This window comes from Neoarius graeffei, chromosome 14 (genome assembly GCF_027579695.1).
Source record: "Neoarius graeffei isolate fNeoGra1 chromosome 14, fNeoGra1.pri, whole genome shotgun sequence".
In the NCBI taxonomy this organism is placed as follows: Eukaryota; Metazoa; Chordata; class Actinopteri; order Siluriformes; family Ariidae; genus Neoarius; species Neoarius graeffei.
In genome coordinates this window covers 6,473,323-6,495,136 of record NC_083582.1, presented here as the reverse complement: position 1 = coordinate 6,495,136, position 21,814 = coordinate 6,473,323, and the positions used below count along the sequence as shown (strand labels likewise).

Here is a 21,814-nt window from a genome sequence, read left to right as displayed (position 1 = left end):
TAATTATACCCAGAAAAAAATCCATGTCCCATATCTTTTAAAGAGCACTGCATTAGGAGTTGCTTCATGTGCATCTTGAAGGTATTGAGATGAGCATCACGTGGCTGGAGGTGCACATTAGAGGTCTGCGCGGGACAGAATTTTCAGGCCTGCTCCTGCATTGTGCAGGCCCGCTCCCGCACGCTCCCGCAAAGAATTATGATTTTCAGTCCCGCTCCCGCCCGCAAATCCCGCATGACGCAGACGTTCGCGTTATTTCTCACGAAAGTTCTTGTCATTGGCTTGGGGAATTAAACATGCTGAGCTTAGCTGAGCTCTCCACTGACCGATCCTTCATTTATTGTAAGTTTATTGTTTAGACTCTGACATTCTGCTGACACATTCCAAGTTGAGCGCTGCATGCGCTCATGATTGACAGCTCTCGCTTTGATTGACAGCTCTCGCTTTGCGCACTCCCACTTCCGAGTCTGTGGCGTTATGATTCCAACCGCGATTTCATTCTCCTCTCATATGAAGTGCTGCGCAACCACAACCAGCTCCTCAGATTATACACTGTCTATTTCTAGCTTTAAATTGAACAATCTGTACGATACACAGTCCTTTTTAATACTTTTTAATACTTAGGACTAATACTCTTGACTTTTTAACGGTAAATGTACCTCTTTTTAAAGCCGCACTTACTTCTGAAGCACTGCGAGCTTCACTAGAGGAGCTCTGCTCTTCTGCCATGATCGGAGATCTCAAACACGGAAGAGCGGAAAGGAATCGGAAACGTACGCGAGATTAGACCACATCCGCAAATTTAGGCATCTTAAAATGTTTTTATTAATGCCAAATAAAATATCCAGCACAAATTATATATGATAGACATACATTAATAATTTATACATTTTATTTTAAACACGTTTTTAGTTAGTGGGACTGCAGCTTATCACCTCTCCCGCCCGCGCCCGCATTGTGCACTCCCCTTCCCGTCCGCAATGAGCTTTCAAAATTTGTCCCGCGCCGCACTGCTTTGCGTCGGGTCCCGCGGGACTCCCGCGGGAGTGCAGGGCTCTAGTGCACATCCCGAGTAGTTCCTGTTTTCACCGCCGTCATGCTGCTGCAGATATTAAGACTCGTCCCTCGCCAGCCTCACTACTTTATCACTCTCTTGAAGTAAATTTAATAAGAAGAACTAGCGATGTTATAAACTGACGTTTCGACATCACGGACCTTGTCATCGGAGTAAAATGAAGCGTTTGAGTACAGTAAGTTATTAAAAGTCGGTTCAGGTTTTCAGGTCCGAAGGAAATGCATCAAGTAAAAACCTGAGCACGTACAGAAGCAGATCATTTTGTTTTTCGTTTGGATGAGCAACATTTCGTAAATCAGACAGTCCGGCTGCTTCCCAGCACGTTTTCATTGAATAGTAAATTGATTTACTCAAATCAGGGACGTCTTGGAGTCCATGCTCCATCTTAAGGTGTTTACTGATGGTTGAGTGGCGACGTCAAAATGTCAGTTTATGATGTGGCTAGTTTTTCTTATTAAATGTCTAACAAAAGTTGTTTGAATTAAGGTCTTGAAGGAAAGAGTTTATCTTGCTGAAAAATTACAAAGTGTAAATTTCTCAGTCCTGAAAACGTCCTGCACTTACCGGTATACAAACTCGGGTGTCGGATACAGTGGGGTCCCCCCCGTGAGTATTATTAGTATAGGTAATCGTATGGGGCTGAGTAAAATTAAGGATTCCTTTTACGAGGAACCATACGATTACTTGTTTATAATATATCGGGCCAAATTCGTACTTTGGAAGCCATTCAAGTTCATAACGTTTGTCATTCACGTTTTCTGAACCAATCAGGGGGCGAGACTATCTTGCACGTTTGAATCAGTTTCTAAAGCGTCTTTCATCATGACACGGCGACACGACACGAGGATTTACATCTTTCAGGATTGATTCCGGATATTTCTCTCGTCTCGGATGCCAATCCAATGCTGCCTGCGTTACTTTAAGAGAGTCTGGTTCGTAGTTTCCCCCATTTTCTTTCCTCACTTCTGCATAAAACTGCGATCGCACATTGTCTAACTCCCAGCTAGGGATCGACCGATATGTTTTTTTCAGGGCCAGTACCGATTATTATGGAATTGGAATGCCGATAACCGATAAATGTAAACATTTATACAACCCCGATTCCAAAAAAGTTGGGACAAAGTACAAATTGTAAATAAAAACGGAATGCAATGATGTGGAAGTTTCAAAATTCCATATTTTATTCAGAATAGAACATAGATGACATATCAAATGTTTAAACTGAGAAAATGTATCATTTAAAGAGAAAAATTAGGTGATTTTAAATTTCATGACAACAACACATCCCAAAAAAGTTGGGACAAGGCCATGTTTCCCACTGTGAGACATCCCCTTTTCTCTTTACAACAGTCTGTAAACGTCTGGGGACTGAGGAGACAAGTTGCTCAAGTTTAGGGATAGGAATGTTAACCCATTCTTGTCTAATGTAGGATTCTAGTTGCTCAATTGTCTTAGGTCTTTTTTGTCGTATCTTCCGTTTTATGATGCGCCAAATGTTTTCTATGGGTGAAAGATCTGGACTGCAGGCTGGCCAGTTCAGTACCCGGACCCTTCTTCTACGCAGCCATGATGCTGTAATTGATGCAGTATGTGGTTTGGTATTGTCATGTTGGAAAATGCAAGGTCTTCCCTGAAAGAGACGTCGTCTGGATGGGAGCATATGTTGCTCTAGAACCTGGATATACCTTTCAGCATTGATGGTGTCTTTCCAGATGTGTAAGCTGCCCATGCCACACGCACTAATACAACCCCATACCATCAGAGATGCAGGCTTCTGAACTGAGCGCTGATAACAACTTGGGTCGTCCTTCTCCTCTTTAGTCCGAATGACACGGCGTCCCTGATTTCCATAAAGAACTTCAAATTTTGATTCGTCTGACCACAGAACAGTTTTCCACTTTGCCACAGTCCATTTTAAATGAGCCTTGGCCCAGAGAAGACGTCTGCGCTTCTGGATCATGTTTAGATACGGCTTCTTTTTTGAACTATAGAGTTTTAGCTGGCAACGGCGGATGGCACGGTGAATTGTGTTCACAGATAATGTTCTCTGGAAATATTCCTGAGCCCATTTTGTGATTTCCAATCCAGAAGCATGCCTGTATGTGATGCAGTGCCGTCTAAGGGCCCGAAGATCACGGGCACCCAGTATGGTTTTCCGGCCTTGACCCTTACGCACAGAGATTCTTCCAGATTCTCTGAATCTTTTGATGATATTATGCACTGTAGATGATGATATGTTCAAACTCTTTGCAATTTTACACTGTCGAACTCCTTTCTGATATTGCTCCACTATTTGTGGGCGCAGAATTAGGGGGATTGGTGATCCTCTTCCCATCTTTACTTCTGAGAGCCGCTGCCACTCCAAGATGCTCTTTTTATACCCAGTCATGTTAATGACCTATTGCCAATTGACCTAATGAGTTGCAATTTGGTCCTCCAGCTGTTCCTTTTTTGTACCTTTAACTTTTCCAGCCTCTTATTGCCCCTGTCCCAACTTTTTTGAGATGTGTTGCTGTCATGAAATTTCAAATGAGCCAATATTTGGCATGAAATTTCAAAATGTCTCACTTTCGACATTTGATATGTTGTCTATGTTCTATTGTGAATACAATATCAGTTTTTGAGATTTGTAAATTATTGCATTCCGTTTTTATTTACAATTTGTACTTTGTCCCAACTTTTTTGGAATCGGGGTTGTAATTCGCATGAAATGAAACATAGCACACACTGACACAGACCTTCATATCCATGAAATGCATGTTTAATTGTAAAATTGAACATGAAATTTTGTGCAGGGAGATGCCAGCAGCATTTGTACAATAAAGTCAAACATTGAGTTAGAATAAAATGAGAAATAAAATAATAAAAATATTCACCAATAAAAAAAATAAATCACTCCCTACTATATTACAGCTCACCATTTTCAGTGGAAAATAAATGAAAATACACTCTGGATTCTTTTACACTAAGAACTAAGTAAGACTTACCAACTTCACGTAGTTTTTAAATAACAAATCAAGTGTAGGGAGCTGCCTGCAGCATTTTTTAAAAAGTAAAATCAAACATAAAGTCGGCTATCACTCCCTATTATGTAACCACTTAACAAGTAACCGTCTACATTCTAATGCTTTTAATGCCCAAGCCTAATATTCCCAATTTAGGAGGATTATATTGTAGTGAAGGAAGCATTACATGTAGTTTCAGCGAGACGAGTTGGTTGTAGGCTAATTCAAGCGCTTCCTTCCGTAAGCTAAGTTTGCCTGGCTACACAGATGCAAATGGACAATTTTAACGAGTAGTAGATGAAGAATGTAAACATATAATGATGTTGTGCTTTTGCAACTTGTGTGTTTGTGACTTATTGCGGCAAAAGCAGCGTGTCCTTACCTTGAAGTGGGATCTGCTTCTGCCCGAGTGCCCGTACGGCCGCCTTGAAACAGTTCACAGCGTTTAGCTACGCGTGTCGATTGGCTATATCTCTTGTGCCAAACAAATCAGATGTTGTGGTGGGCGGGATGGGGTTCTTGAACTCAGAGAGGCGAATGCAGGAAAGGATGTGCAGTGACAGTCGCGTTAGGAACGAAATGGCTGCAAAAAGGCATGTTATCGGCATATCGGTGGAAATTATGGCCGATACCGATAACCCTAAAAATGCAGAATATCGGTCCGATATATCGGCCAGGCTGATTATCGGTCGATCCCTACTCCCAGCATTCATACGCCACTAGAGAGTCGTTTATTTGTCTTTCTGCGGCCCGTTTCTTAAACACGGAAAGCCAAAAATTTTTACTTTTTTTTTGGTATTGTCATTTTCGCTTGCAGCTTTCAGCTGGTTTATCATTTATTCGTCAAATATAGCGAAACGCGGCATTGCTGAGTCAGCAGAGTCGGCCATTTTGTTGACAAAATTTGCTGATCTTTGTAACCATAACCAAGCAGCGAACTAGCCAATAGCATTTCAGAACTACGGCCCTATGACCAATCAGAATTGAGTAATTTGGCCCTATGTATTATTATTATTATTACTTTTTTTATATGGGTGAATTGGACATTCATCTCATCTCATTATCTCTAGCCGCTTTATCCTGTTCTACAGGGTTGCAGGCGAGCTGGAGCCTATCCCAGCTGACTACGGGTGAAAGGCGGGGTTCACCCTGGACAAGTCGCCAGGTCATCACAGGGCTGACACATAGACACAGACAACCATTCACACTCACATTCACACCTACGCTCAATTTAGAGTCACCAGTTAACCTAACCTGCATGTCTTTGGACTGTGGGGGAAACCGGAGCACCCGGAGGAAACCCACGTGGACACGGGGAGAACATGCAAACTCCACACAGAAAGGCCCTCGACGGCCCCGGGGCTCGAACCCGGACCTTCTTGCTGTGAGGCGACAGTGCTAACCACTACACCACCGTGCCGCCCCGTGAATTGGACATTTCTTGTGTAAAATGAAAAGATTTACAAATGAATTCTTGCATGTCCCACTTAATAAATGAGGATCTGAGATGTTTGTTGCACGCACGCACACACCTTTTGTTTTGAAATCGAAACACCATTGTCCGATATGCGAATTGAGCTGACGCACAATAGGAAGCTTTACTCTGAACACACCCTGTTTTTTACCTGAGACAAGCACACAGTGTGTGTGTGTGTGTGTGTGTGTGTGTGTGTGTGTGTGTGTCTTTCTCTCGCTGTACACGTGATTTTTCAAATTCGGATGTTTGCATAGTGTGGTGTGTTTAACCCTAATGATTTGTACTCTCCTCTACACCCCCCTCAAAAAAAAAAAACCCACACACACAGGGTAGAACAGTGTAAATCAGACTTGAGATAGTAACACAGAAGAGACTCCACCGCGTTTCTGAACGCGGTGTGTAAATATTGGCGCCTGTAGTAATGTTGGAGCGTTCCTCAGGAACACGATCTATCTGTACTTTTGGCAGCAGGATTTTGAAATTCCTGGCATCCAAACCCGTCCTGGACTCCAACAGGAATGTTTCCTGCATGACGCTGTGGAAAACCAGCCCGGTTTAGTTACAGGGCTTTACTTTAAAGCAATGGCGCCACCTAGTGGTGTGAATGTGCACATGCACGCGTTCAGCCTGCAGGGTATAACCTATCAGCGGAATGAGTAGACGAGTCGCTCCTCACAGGTTTCTCAGCGGGCGTGGTTCCTGATCTGACTCGGGGTATGAGAAGTCTGTTACGGAGTGTGTGTGGAGGGGGGCGTTTTAAGAAAGCCCACCTGGTGTGACTCGAGTTTTCATTGGGGCCTGACTGAGAAGGGATTTTTGGCATCGATACTGAGAACAATAAAGGTCTGTGGTTTCCGATAAACGATAACATCAGCCGAAACCACCTCAGAAAACCCAAACATGTTGACATTCAAATAGAAATGTGTTAAATATTGTGTATAGTACAAAAAAGTTCGGACAAAGTACAAATTGTAAATAAAAACGGAATGCAATAATTTACAAATCTCAAAAACTGATATTGTATTCACAATAGAACATAGACAACATATCAAATGTCGAAAGTGAGACATTTTGAAATTTCATGCCAAATATTGGCTCATTTGAAATTTCATGACAGCAACACATCTCAAAAAAGTTGGGACAGGGGCAATAAGAGGCTGGAAAAGTTAAAGGTCCAAAAAAGGAACAGCTGGAGGACCAAATTGCAACTCATTAGGTCAATTGGCAATAGGTCATTAACATGACTGGGTATAAAAAGAGCATCTTGGAGTGGCAGCGGCTCTCAGAAGTGAAGATGGGAAGAGGATCACCAATCCCCCTAATTCTGCGCCGACAAATAGTGGAGCAATATCAGAAAGGAGTTCGACAGTGTAAAATTGCAAAGAGTTTGAACATATCATCATCTACAGTGCATAATATCATCAAAAGATTCAGAGAATCTGGAAGAATCTCTGTGCGTAAGGGTCAAGGCCGGAAAACCATAGTGGGTGCCCGTGATCTTCGGGCCCTTAGACGGCACTGCATCACATACAGGCATGCTTCTGTATTGGAAATCACAAAATGGGCTCAGGAATATTTCCAGAGAACATTATCTGTGAACACAATTCACCGTGCCATCCGCCGTTGCCAGCTAAAACTCTATAGTTCAAAGAAGAAGCCGTATCTAAACGTGATCCAGAAGCGCAGACGTCTTCTCTGGGCCAAGGCTCATTTAAAATGGACTGTGGCAAAGTGGAAAACTGTTCTGTGGTCAGACGAATCAAAATGTGAAGTTCTTTATGGAAATCAGGGACGCCGTGTCATTCGGACTAAAGAGGAGAAGGACGACCCAAGTTGTTATCAGCGCTCAGTTCAGAAGCCTGCATCTCTGATGGTATGGGGTTGCATTAGTGCGTGTGGCATGGGCAGCTTACACATCTGGAAAGACACCATCAGTGCTGAAAGGTATATCCAGGTTCTAGAGCAACATATGCTCCCATCCAGACGACGTCTCTTTCAGGGAAGACCTTGCATTTTCCAACATGACAATGCCAAACCACATACTGCATCAATTACAGCATCATGGCTGCGTAGAAGAAGGGTCCGGGTACTGAACTGGCCAGCCTGCAGTCCAGATCTTTCACCCATAGAAAACATTTGGCGCATCATAAAACGGAAGATACGACAAAAAAGACCTAAGACAGTTGATCAACGAGAATCCTACATTAGACAAGAATGGGTTAACATTCCTATCCCTAAATTTGAGCAACTTGTCTCCTCAGTCCCCAGACGTTTACAGACTGTTGTAAAGAGAAAAGGGGATGTCTCACAGTGGGAAACATGGCCTTGTCCCAACTTTTTTGAGATGTGTTGTTGTCATGAAATTTAAAATCACCTAATTTTTCTCTTTAAATGATACATTTTCTCAGTTTAAACATTTGATATGTCATCTATGTTCTATTCTGAATAAAATATGGAATTTTGAAACTTCCACATCATTGCATTCCGTTTTTATTTACAATTTGTACTTTGTCCCAACTTTTTTGGAATCGGGGTTGTAGTTCGGTCCTGTTTCCTTTCCTTCGTATAGAACATAACGTCTTTTCTTCTTCTCACTTTCTTTCCGTTACTGTAGTCGCTCTTTCACGTTTCATTCGCACACTCACGTCCTCCATTTTTCTCTCCTGTTTCAAATTTGTATCCCACAATGCCTTGCGTGAACGGGGAAAGCCCACCACGGGATGTGATGCGTGACGTAGTATCTTGTATTGCATCATGGTGAAGCAGGAAAAAATAGCGGAGAATTTAGGGCCAAGTAGAGAAATTCATTAATGGTTCTATTTAAAAAAAAAAACTAAATTTGATTCAAATTCAATAACTTTTGTTCACTAAACAAAAATACTTTGCGCACTCGCACTCCCACTTTCTTTTTAAAGCAGCACTTACTTCTGAAGCACTGTGAGCTTCACTAGAGGAGCTCTGCTCTTCTGCCATGATCGGAGATCTCAAACACGGAAGAGCGGAAAGGAATCGGAAACGTACGCGAGATTAGACCACATCCGCAAATTTAGGCATCTTAAAATGTTTTTATTAACACCAAATAAAATATCCAGCACAAGTTACCGTATATACGATAGACATGAATTAATAATTTATACATTTTATTTTAAACATGTTTTTAGTTAGCGGGACTGCAGCTTATCACCTCTCCTGCCCGCGCCCGCATTGTGCACTCCCCCCTCCCGGCCGCTCCCACAATGAGCTTTCAAAATTTGTCCCGCGCCGCACTGCTTTGCGTCGGGTCCCGCGGGACTCCTGCGGGAGTGCAGGGCTCTAGTTCATGGCTCCTGGTGGTCGTGTTGCTTCCTGACAGCTCTGCGGTTGCGGGTTTGATGCTGGTGTTGAGTGACTGCAGGTGTTTCATGTGTTCATGTGTTCGCACCGGTAGGCAAATCGACGAAGATGAACTATACGATAAAGTGGCTCCTGAGTGCGAGTCAGTGAGCTGCTTTATCAACAAAAAATAAATCTCTCAGAAATGGACTCCATTTTGTTCTTTAAATGTAATTCCTGCTGACCGTTTCAGCCTAGTTTTGCTGTCGCGGACACGATCGCTCATCGCAAAGAAAAATCTTTGGTCCGGAGCTGAAATCGAAATCGGCGGGCAACTGATTTTAGCGTCACTGCAAGCAAAGATGGCCGACGGCAAAGTTTTGTCAGCACGAGGAAATTTGTGATTAAATCTGTGTGAGGGCTCGAGGGCCGCTCCGGCGCTCATCTAACACCCAGCAATAAGAGGAGGGTATGTGATTTACACCGAACTAACGGGACTGATACAGACACGGTCGCGGCGATGATGAAACAGGGACACAGCGTAGAAAGACGATTTTATTCGCTATTCCGACGGTGCGAAACTTCTCTATGCTTTCCAGGTGAAGTTCCAAACCAGCTTTCTTAAATCGCGCTCTACAGGATCTTTATTGCGTAATCTGAGATGAACACGAACGTTCTCGCACGTCTGTTACGGAATTCAGCCCTGGGATTCTTGTGACGGATAATAAAAGGCAAAGAGAATTCTCCTTCATCAGAGCGACCTCCAGTAAAACGCCTGATGGTCTGAGCCGCCGTGAGCTCCAGCTTCATTCAGTTCAGCGAACGCGGGTTTCTCTCACGTCCTGGGAACCTGCTCCGAACGCCATCGCTCCTGGGAGACCCGCTCAGTCTCACACCCTCCTCTTGAGCAGGTGTGATTTCAGTGCTCTAGAACATCTGCTGCGTTTCCGTCGATAAAGGAGTGTAAAGAAGAACTGAACAGCTGCTGTCCTGGTTATCTCGTCCTTCTGGGATTATGGATGACCGTGCAGTACCTGGGAATGAAAGCTAGTTAATTCCTCAAAATAAAACCACTTATGCACTTTTAAAGCTAAGCTGAAATTAAAAAAAAAAAAACCTGAAGGATTGAAAATGAAACTTTCTTTTTAAACTTTGTGCGTGTGTGTGTATATAATTTTATTCATTAATGCTTGTAAAGATGGGCTGAATGTATTTTATTTTTATCTCCATTTTGTCAGCACATTTGTCGATGCCCTGTAATCTGTATTAATTTATTCATTTTATTGTATTTATCTGCTTATTTTCAGTCGTTTTTCAAATTGATTCTTTGATCATTTTGAAATTGATCAGTAATTAATTACCGAATGGATTTTAACTTTATCAACCGTAGAAGTTATCTGTAGAGATGGTTATATTTATTTGTGGTTTTTTTTTTTTTTTTTTTTTTAAATTTCATTTTCTTGTTATTTTTATTTGCCGGTTTATTTTTTTATTCAATTAATTTGTTTAACTTTTGTCAGTATGCTTTGTAGAAATTAATATTTGTGTGTGTGTGAGAGAGTAAATGCTGTGGCTGGGTGATTATGATCACTATAATATTGTGATGTCAACTTTTTCTCATGCTAATTGTCGTGGAAAAACGACAAACGCCAACACCAGTCTCGTCCTTTTGCAAGTGAGAGAAGGTTTATTGCAGAAACGGACAAGTGTTGAGGGTTCGGCACACCACTCGTACCGTCCCTTTGTTCTCAAATCTACGGTATATGTACTCTTTATTAGATAAAAAAGAAGACATCTATTCTATTGCATTACGTCATTGCAATTCCATGCCCTAAAGCTGATTGGATCGTCTCTAACAGCTGGCTCGTACGCACATCTGCTACGCACGTAATGAGCATGATGAGATGAACATGTTTCGGTGCAGAATGTTCCGAGTCGTTACTCCTTGAAGAGGCGACACTCGGAGAAAAGGAAAATTACCAAACAGTAGGACACGAAAATTTGCTCTACACTTTTTTTTTTTTCAAATGTATTTTTTCTTTAAACAATTTGTGTACAAAAGGGAACGCTTTCACTCTTGCCCCTTTTCCACCAAAGCAGTTCCAGGGCTGGTTCGGGGCCAGTGCTTAGTTTGGAACCGGGTTTTCTGTTTCCACTGACAAAGAACTGGCTCTGGGGCCAGAAAAACCGGTTCCAGGCTAGCACCAACTCTCTGCTGGGCCAGAGGAAAGAACCGCTTACGTCAGTGGGGGGCGGAGTTGTTAAGACCAACAACAATAACAAGACCGCGAAAGATCGTCATTTTTAAGCAGGGCTTTGAACCAGAATTTTTTTCCTATTGGTTCGTTCCGAACAGAAACGGAATTTTAACGTTTCCGGTTTTGGGTTCCACCATTAAAGAGACGTTCCCGAACCGGTTAGAACAAAAAAATTTCGTTCCCGGAACGGTTAATTGCGTTCCCTGTCAGCTGTTTAACAAATGGCTATAAAATTATGTCTCTGTCTCATCCAGCTTAAGCCAAATGTAGGCTAATTCTATTACAACCTTCATTAAATAAGACAAGGAATAATTCAAAACAATTATTATTTCAAATGTTGGCGATTTGGATTCTCAGTATGTCTTCCCATCTACACAAACAGAAAAAGTGCCAAAAATGAAAGATAATTCGTTTAGTGTGTTACCAAAGGCGAGTCAGGCCCTATAGAGGGCTACCGCATGACGTCACCGCGCCGCGAGATTTTGTTAGGCGCCATATTGGAAGACCAAGTACACATCTATGCAAGTACATACATACATACATACATACATACATAAAACAAACTACACCTGAAATGTAGCCAGGGCCGGTTCTGCCCTAATCTGGACCCGGGTGCAACATCGCACAACCCCCCCACCCCCCCCCCAAAAAAAAAAAAAAACCCCAGTCTAAATCAGGACAACCATCACATAACTATAACTATAAACATTTTAGATCAACTATTTTAACTAAATGGGCTATAATAAGCCTGCAGGCAGCCACGGCGGGCCGCCTCAGAAAAGTAACCATTTGTCCTACCTTAAAACTCGTTTTGCATTTTCTGCCTCCTTTTTTGTATTTTCGACCCTCCGTTTATTTTCTTTCCTTTTCTGAAAACCCGATTTGTGTCCAGACATTTTGTTCTGCTACCAACGAACTAACTCGTCAGGTCTCGTCTCTCGAGCCCGCGATGATTCCCGTGGGAAGGGCAACAACTGATACATTTTTACAAACAGCCAATAGGGAGGTTGCATCGTTCAGGCTCTTCTTTGCTCAGACACTCAGTAATGGAGACGTGATAGTAGTCCACCCTCCCGCTCTCTCCATTCAGTCAGCGAACGTCACACAGGAAGTGAACCCCAGCGGGTCATAGAAACTTGCGCAGGAGAAGAATGGCTTTTTTATTTGTAGGCTACGGAAACTTTGAGGAACGAAATAAAAACCGGAATTAACTGGTTACCATTATTTTTAATAAGCGTTTCTGTTCCGGAACATAAAAAATAATAAAGTTTCTGGTTTCGTTTCTGTTCCATGTGAAATAGAAAAAGTTCCCGGTTTTCGTTTTCGTTCCTTGAACCGGTTCAAAGCCCTGTTTTTAAGCGACGAGAGGCAGCAGCTGTACAAACGTGTTGTTTTTGCTTCGATATTCGCGCCAAGGTTTATGCAAACGTAGCGACGTAACTGACGTATACAGCGACATAATGACGTATATGACGTAACTGACATATACAGCGACGTAATGACGTGGCTTCCCTTAGCACCGTGAGCTATGGAAAAGCAAACTGGTTCTCGGCTGGCTCGCAAGTTGAACGAGTTGTGAACCAGCACCAGCTGAACCAGCCCTGGAACTGATTTGGTGGAAAAGGGGTATCTGAGACTCGGGGAAACGAATCTGTAAAAAAATTTACAATTTTACTTTAAAAACTTTAGCATCTAATCACATTTTCTGTTTATAAATTTAAATAAATGAGCTGCTGCTCAACCAAATGGCAGGAAATGAATCAAATGCATCTTGTTTGTTTGTTTGTTTGTTTGTTTGTTTGTTTGTTTGGGGTTTTTTGATAAAGAAGTACGCTCTTCTTGTTAATCACATTTACATCAAACTGTATTTCAGCCGGTTGTTGTTGTTGACTCCTTCGATCTCGAAAGATCATGGTGATCTGCGCCAGGGGGTCATCCATCAGTTGTTGAGTTGCAGCGCCTAGTATGACTGTATATGCCGATGCGTGAGCCGCACGGTCTGCTACAGCTGCTGCAGGTGAAGTTGCTTGGTCGGGTGTCTGCTGATGCCGTCCTCTCCCCCCACCGGATCGCTCTCCTTTCCTCGGCTTCCCCAACGACGGCCTTGGTGGTGGACCGCCAGCCGGCGTGGTCTGAGGCCGCCGTCTCCAGGTCTGCGGGCTTGAAGCCGCCTGCCCTCAGGTCGCGCTTGCACACGTCCTTGTATTGTAGTGCGTATCGTCCTGTGGGTCTGGAGCTTGTGGCTGACTCACCAAACAGCACATTCTTTGGGATGCGGCTGACGTGGCCTAGCCGGCGCAGGCGTCTCTGGGTCAGCATAGCAAACATGCTGGGCATCCCTGCCTTGGCCAGGACATCGGTGTTGGCGACACGGTCCTGCCAGGTGATGCCCAGAAGTCTTCTGAGACAGCGTATGTGGAAGGCATTCAGTCTGCGTTCTTGGCGGGAGTAGAGGGTCCACGCTTCCCTTCCATAGAGAAGAGTGCTCAGCACGCAGGCCTGATACACTCTCATTTTGGTTTTATCGTGAGCATGGCGTTGTCCCAGACTCTCTTCGCAAGACGGGCCATTGCTGTTACTGCTTTGGCGATCCGTACGCTCAGCTCGGTGTCGAGAGAGGTTGGTGGAGCCCAGATCGGTGAACCTATCCACCACTTCGAGGGTGTGGCTGCCGATGGTGATGTGGGGCGCTCTGCTGACGTCCTGGCCCATGATGGTCTAAACCAGCTGGTACACGTGTTCAAAAAAACTGATTTCAGTATTGAGACATTCACAGAAGAGGAAGAGGCACCCTTTTAATTGAAGAATGATGGAGAAAGAAACCGTTTAATTTAAAATAAAGAAATACAGATGTGCATTATTATGATGGATGACATGGATCACGATATACAGTACAGTGCCTTGCAAAAGTATTCATACCCCTTGAACTTTTTCACATTTTTCCACCTTACAACCACGAACTTAAGTTTTTTATTGAGATTTTATGTGAGAGACCAACACAGAGTAGCACAAACGAAAATGATAAATGGTCTTCAAAATTTCAAACAAATAAAAATCTGAAAAATGTGGTGTGCATTAGTATTCAGCCCCCTGTACTCTGATACCTCTAAATACAATCCAGTGCAATCAATTGTCTTCAGAAGTCATCTAATTAGTTAATAGAGTCCTACTGTGTGTAATTTACTCTCAGCGTAAATACACTTGTTCTGTGAAGGCCTCAGTGGTTTGTTAGAGAGCACTGAAGAACAAACAGCATCATGAAGACCAAAGAACTCACCAGACAGGTCAGGGATAAAGTTCTGGAGAAGTTTAAAGCAGGGTTAGGTTATAAAAAAATATCCCAAGCTCTGAACATCTCAAGAAGCACTGTTCAATCCATCATTCAAAAATGGAAAAAGTATGGCACAACTGCAAACCTACCAAGACGTGGCCGTCCACCTAAACTGACAGAGCGAGCAAGGACAGCGCTGGTCAGAGAAGCAGCCAAGAGGCCCATGATCACTCTGGAGGAGCTGCAGAAATCCACAGCTCAGGTGGGAGAATCTGTGCACTCCACAAATCTGGCCTTTTTGGAAGAGTGGCAAGAAGAAAGCCATTGTTGAAAGACAGGCATAAGAAGCCATGTAGGGGACACAGCAAACATGTGGAAGAAGGTGCTTTGGTCAGATGAGACCAAAGTTGAACTTTTTGGCCTAAATGCAGAGCGCTATGTGTGGCTTTCACTGCTCATCACCCTGCACACACCATCCCCACTGTGAAACATGGTGGTGGCAGCATCATGCTATGGGGATGCTTTTCTTCAGCAGGGACAGGGAAGCTGGTCAGAGTTGATGGGAAGATGGATGGATCTAAATACAGGGCAATCCTGGAAGAAAACCTGTTGGAGGCTGCAAAAGACTTGAGACTGGGAAGGAGATTCACCTTCCAGCAAGACAATGACCCTAAACATACAGCCAGAGCTACAATGGAATGGTTTAGATCAAAGAATATTCATGTGTTAGAATGGCCCAGTCAAAGTCCAGACCTAAATCCCATTGAGCATCTGTGGCAAGACTTGAAAATTGCTGTTCACAGACGCTCTCCATCCAATCTGGCCGAGCTTGAGCTATTTTGCAAAGAAGAATGGGCAAAAATTTCAGCGTCTAGATGTGCAAAGCTGGTAGAGACATACTGTACCACAAAAGACTTGCAGCTGTAATTGCAGCAAAAGGTGGCTCTACAAAGTATTGCCGCAGGGGGGCTGAATACTAATGCACGTCACATTTTTCAGATTTTTATTTGTTTAAATTTTTGAAGACCATTTTCGTTTCACTTCACAATTCTGTGCTACTCTGTGTTGGTCTATCACATAAAATCTCAATAAAAAACTTTTAAGTTCGTGGTTGTAAGGTGGAAAAATGTGAAAAAAGTTCAAGGGGTATGAATACTTTTGCAAGGCACTGTATAGGTTTCGGTCACCAAACTGCCAGAAAGTGTGTTGCATTTTATAAAATAAAATAAAATTACATGTCTCTAAATTCCGAAAATAAATATTTTCTCACACATCTTAGAGTTTTTAAGGTTCAGTACAAAGTTTTAATCCCTGATCAGCTGCAGTTAATGATCATAGACTACGTTCAGACGGCACCCTGAAACGACCCATATCCGATTTTTTTGCTCGTATGCGACCTGTATCCGATTTGTTATTGACAATCGGAACGACACAGATCTGATTTTTTCACATGCGACCCAGGCCGCTTGGATATGTGGTCCTAATTCCGATGCATATCCGTTATTTTCACATGCGACTGCAGTCTGACCGGACAGGTCGCATTCATGCGACCTACACGTCATCAACAAGAGACAAACGTCACTATTCTGCGTTGGCTAATCCCGCCTCTTTGGTGGAAAACAACAACATTTGTACGGTTTTCAGAATTTAAATAGACTTTTATAGAATTGATGAAGCTAATGGTGGATTTGGTAGGGACCTGGATGTTGATCTGTTAGCCTGATTAAATAAAACAGTTTCTATAACTGATTTATAACTTTGTTCTGGAAATTTCCAGTAATTTGACACCTTCGGTCTCATTAGTCTGCTGCCCACATTAATCAGATTATTGTGCGAGTTCCGCCGCCGCCACAAAAACCACATCGCCAGGTCTCGCCTCGTCTCCATGCTTTACTTGCAAACTTGAAGAGTGCGTTTTTTTTTTTGTTTTGTTTACGTATTACGTAGATGTGCTTATTACGTGTCAATTTGCGCATGCGGGACACTTTTGGGTCGTTTTCCGTTCATATTGGAGATCGCATACAAGTCTCATATAATTGGTAATGTGAACGGCCTAAGAAAAAAATCGGATTTCACAACAAATCGGATATGGGTCGTTTCAGGTTGCAGTCTGAACGGAGTGATAAAGACCTCGGAGAAGTGTGTGGTGATGTTCATGTGTGTGGGGCCCAGTAGGGGGCAGCAGAGTGCTGTAGGACACTGAATTGATGTGGAAATGAACTGTATTTTATTGCAGTCAGGTGTTTTTTTTCTTTCTTTTTTTCCTCCTCTTTTCTCCACATGTCTGTTTAGAGAGAGGAAGGCTGACAGTTGACAACATGTGGCCCTGTAATTTTTCATCCCTCTTTTTTTCCCCTCATTGGTTCCTTCAGGTCACTGGTTATAGGTCTTCAGGGTGAGATAAAGCGATCAGGTGCTCTCAATTCTCGATGCCGCAGCTCAGACCCTGGCACTCTCTCCTTGAGGCCCTGGATGGAAAAGTTTTTTGGAATTTAATTTGGGAATGTGTTTTGGGCTAACGAGTCCCTCTCTGTCCTGCTCCAAAATCCGAACCCTCTTGCATCATCTTCCTGCACGTGTCCGAGGTCCGTTTGCTCGCTACAACTTCGAGAGCTCAGATATTTAACACGCAGCTGGACATTTTATTAACGATGTACTTGGGGTGAGAAGTGTACACCATTAAAAAAAAAAAATAATAATTAAATTTAAAAAATCTTTTTTTTTTTTTTCCCCTTCCCTGGAACATGACCTGTTTTTCTTCTTAATCATAAACCTACTTTTCAATGGAAAGCATTTATTTTCGAAGAAATGGAAAAACATGACGAACTTGAGCTTATTTTAATCTACTCTGCTTCCAGCGTTCGATCTGAGATCTTACTCCGAGGATATAAAAAGGTTTCATGTGGCGCAAAACCCTCAGTGTCATGCTGTTACAGGAAATTAATAAACAACACACGTCAAGGCCAGTTTATGCTGACAACCCAGTCCTCGCAGATAGCGTCGCAGACAGTGTCTGCGTAGCCCCCCCACCTTCGCAGACACTCTGCGCGCACCTCCCAAAAATTATGACCACCGCAGAAGCCTCGCAGACAGCGTCGCAGACAAGAGGGCTCTGATTGGTCCACTCTACATCCGCTGTACACGCACTTCCGCTTCCCTACTTTCCCGGTTTGGTTTGTTTTCACGACCGCCATTTTTAAAAACGCGAGCGAAGATGGAGCAGCACGAAGAGCGGTTGATCGAGGAAGTGAGGAAGTACGTACATCTATACGACTCCAGTTCTAGTCATTATAAGTAACCGGAGGATAAACACTCCACTAACCACACCCACCAACTACTCCTAGCGATTCCGTGACTTCGCACCCCCTTGCGTTGTGGCGGTGAATAACATCGCGCACGCCTATTACTCCCCGCTTAACGATAAATTACAACTGTCTGCGAAAGCCTTGTCGCAAGAGCATGCAGAGGCCTTTACTGTTTTCACTCTGAAGTGCTTTTTCTTATGACGGCACCCGCTGATGTTTTATTCCTCTTATACCAGAGCAATGTACCGACAGTTACAATTTCAGATTCATTAAAAAATAAGGCGTGTATTTTTGTCCGTTTATGGTTGTATTTAATGTAACTAGCCACACATTCCTGTTCTCACTTGTTGTAGCAGATATACTTAAGTTATCCCACGAAATCGAGTCGTACGTGAGCCGACGAGGCGCGTAGCACCGAGATTGAGTGGAATAACGGTTTTATTCCATTCACATTCACTGGATTTTGAGAAACGGGGCATTTTTATTTTTTTTGCAGATTCAATCAATAAAAACTTTATACAAAACGTCTGACAAAATGTAAACCAAGCGGCGAAATGACAGGAGCAATTTGTGAAAAATGCGATGATAATTCTTGAAAAATAAAAAAAGAGAGATTCTTAGCGTGAAATACTTTTTCATTCCATATCTTGTTGCTTTTTGCATTTCTTGGGGTTTTGTTTTCGAGTAGAGTTTTTATTTCGTCCTCAGTTGGTTCAGTAACGCGCTCTGCCATTTTCTTCTTCTTCTTTAGGGCTTTTTGACGGTTGGCAAACCAACTTAAAGGTGCAATACTGCCACCGACTGGGCTGGAGTGTGGAACAGGAGGCATTGGGGGGGAATATTTTTTTCTTTTAGCTATTTCTGTTTCTTTTAAATACTTGAAAACAAAGTGTTATATCTGACTTGATGTGCTCCACCATTTTGTTTTTCTCTCCTCATGGTACCGTATGTGAGCTGATATCCTAGTAGTAGAGTAGCCAATCGGAGCGCGCGATTGCTCATATCCAGTGAACGTGGACAGAATAAAGTTAAACTTGATCTCTGACTGTTACAAAGCACCGATACTGGAGACTCCATCCATAAACATCTCCTCACTGGAAACGTCACCTCATCAACGATTCCACATGTTTATTAGTCCAGCCCCCAAATCCCCATGAACAAGCAGCTACTATAGAAACAATAACCTGTTCAAACAAGTGCTTTAATATAAACCCGTGATCCTGTTGGAGAAATCAGCACCTTCCGACCAATCAGAATTCAGTAGCGCTGTGGTGTCACGGAGACATTTCACTATTTTTGTCGCTCGTAATAACTGAAACCGGATGGTACACGTTTCCTTTTCGTCCTGAGGGGATATAAACTTTCGCACCGGGCTGTGTTTCTGTATCGAGATGTCTTTTTGCGTTTCACAGACGTGTATTTGTCCCCTGTGTCTCTCTCAGGTTCGTCCATGGCATAACCCCGGGTCTTCAGCCTCCTCCTGGGGAAGTGGCTGTCCAGTCCCTTGCCTGATCAGTGTGACACTTCGCCGTGGTAACCGTAACCATGCCGGCCCTCGCCACAGGACCCGGCCCTGATACAGGTACTGTGGACAAAATTTAACTCGCAATCCAACTGATGAAAATGTAAATGAGTTGCTTTTTAAGGAAAATGTCAGACAGTTGATCTGTTAGGGGTGGAGCTAATTTCAGGGCCGGAAAAATGCAAATGGTCACTTTTTTTAAATAAAGTAAGCAGCAGGTCCAACTGAATGGAAACATTTGGGAATCCATGTTTTTATAAGTCACACAACTGATCTGTGCTCCAGCTTGGGGTGGAGCTAATTTCAGGGCCGGAACCGTGCAAGTGGACGCTTTAAATAAAGTAAGTAGTAGATCCATCCGAATGGAAATGTTTGTGAATCACTGTTTGTTTTTCTAAAGTCACACAATTGATCTGTGCTCTAGTTTGGGGTGAAGCTAATTTCAGGGCTGGAAAAATGCAAATGCATGCTTTAAATAAAGAAAGTAGCAGGTCTGACTGAACGGAAACGTTTGTGAATCACCGTTTTTATAAGTCACGCAGTTGATCTGTGCTCTAGTTTGGGGTGGAGCTGATTTCAGGGCCGGAAAAATACAAGTGGATGCTTGAAAGAAAGAAAGTAGCAGATGGAACTGTTTGTGACTCGCTTTAGAAAAAAGTCACACAATTGATGTGTGCTCTAGTTTGGGGTGGAGCTAATTTCAGGGCTGGAAAAATGCAAATGGATGCTTTAAAGAAAGAAAGTAGCAGGTCCATCTGAATGGAAACGTTTGTGAATCACTGTTTTTTCTAAAGGCCCTTTTGAAATTATGGTTCTTCAGGTTTAAAAGCACTTGCTTTTAAATATTACAGGTTGCAGCTTTAATTGTTGAAAGTGTGTTACAGGAGCAAGATGACACCACGTGCGTTTTAGGTTCGACTAAATGTCGTAGCTCGTAAACCGGAGAAAACGTGCCCTCGGCTTGGAATTCCTACTCTGAGCTCAGCGAGTGACGTCAGATCAACATGGCCGCTCACGTTCTCGGAAGGAAACAAAGCAGCACTTCAGTTTTAAATGAGTTATAATGTACAGGATACACTCTCTGGCCACTTTATTAGGAATACCCATCCATCCATCCACCTGCTGTTTGTTTGTTTGCAGTTCTGTAATCAGCCAATCACTCGACAGCATAAAATCACAACGCATCAAATCATACAGATACAAATCAAGAGCTTCAGTTCATGTTTACAACGGGAAGAATTATGATCTCAAAGAAGTGTGACTTTCTTTCTTTCTTTCACTGTGGTATGCAGTGGCGTGCACAGATAGGCACGAGGTGGTGCTCAAGCACCTGCCCCTCTGCCCTCCGTCCAAAAAAGTGACCTTTTGAATTTTTTTTTTTTTTTTTTTACAGTTTACTGAGGCCAATGTCGACATGATCTTTTAGAAAAGCCGCGGCATTAAAAGCGTGTGTGAAAATAAATAATGTCCCGATGTGTGCCCCCTCCGCGCACACACCGGACCTCTGTCTCTCTTGCTCGGTCACGTGAACAAGCGTGCAGTGCATTCAATGTGAGGTTGCAGCAGCATAGCGTCCTGGAAGCCACGGCCTTGTCGTAGCGCAGACAACACATCGGGCAGTCAGTCAGCTCTTCCCCTGCCCCACCAGCCAGCTAACACATGAATCGAGTGAAAATGTATTGTTCGCCCTCTAAGCCCAAGCTGTAATTATTTTGTCGTGAAGTAGCCCGTCGCATACAGAAACAACTGCACATGGCAGCCTTTGCCAGCTTATTTGCTCCCTTTCCATATGGAGAAACAAACTGAACAACATCTTAAATGTAGCCTAAACCATTGAGGCAACCCCACTCTCCATCAATTCCGACCTGTTTTTATAACATGATTAAGAATATCACGTTATGCTAGTATGCACGCCATTATGCAAATAAAGGAGAGCTCCGTCGAGCCCATTGAGCGTGTATATTTCGTTACAAATTTTAAGATGATCTCACGGAAATCTGTGAATAAACACAGTCTTGAGACCATACCTGTCAACTTTGAGGTTTGAAAAAAAGGGATATTTCCCAGATTTTTAACTCGAAATAAAAATGGTCTCATGACCTATGGTCATGAGCTTTGGGTAATGACCGAAAGAACAAGATTGCGGATACAAGCGGCCGAAATGAGTTTCCTTCGCAGGGTGGCTGGGCGCTCCTTTAGAGATAGGGTGAGAAGCGCAGTCACTCGGGAGGAGCTCGGAGTAGAGCCGCTGCTCCTCCACATCGAGAGGAACCAGCTGAGGTGGCTCGGGCATCTCTTTCGGATGCCTCCTGGACGCCTCCCTGGGGAGGTGTTCCAGGCATGTCCCCCCGGGAAGAGGCCCCGGGGAAGACCCAGGACATGCTGGAGGGACTATGTCTCTCGGCTGGCCTGGGAACGCCTCGGTGTTCTTCCCGAGGAGCTGGCCGAGGTGTCTGGGGAGAGGGAAGTTTGGGCTTCCATGCTTGGACTGCTGCCTCCGCGACCCGGTCCCGGATAAGCGGAAGAAGACGAGACGATAAGGGAAAATTTCGGAAAGTCATACCCTTCACCAAAAGTGGGTGTGTAGTT

At 43.4% G+C, this 21,814-nt stretch overlaps 1 protein-coding gene across 4 annotated transcripts in view; it reads left to right on the top strand.

Moving 5' to 3' along the window:
* mpp7a (MAGUK p55 scaffold protein 7a) overlaps positions 1-21,814 on the top strand; it is a 314,814-nt gene that overhangs the window by 89,046 nt on the left and 203,954 nt on the right. For all 4 annotated transcript variants that reach the window (XM_060939197.1, XM_060939196.1, XM_060939198.1 and 1 more), the window contains one exon: positions 19,146-19,285. In XM_060939197.1, the coding sequence (XP_060795180.1) occupies positions 19,249-19,285 (37 nt within the window). In that variant the 5' untranslated portion in view covers positions 19,146-19,248. The remainder of the gene's footprint in view (positions 1-19,145; positions 19,286-21,814) is intronic.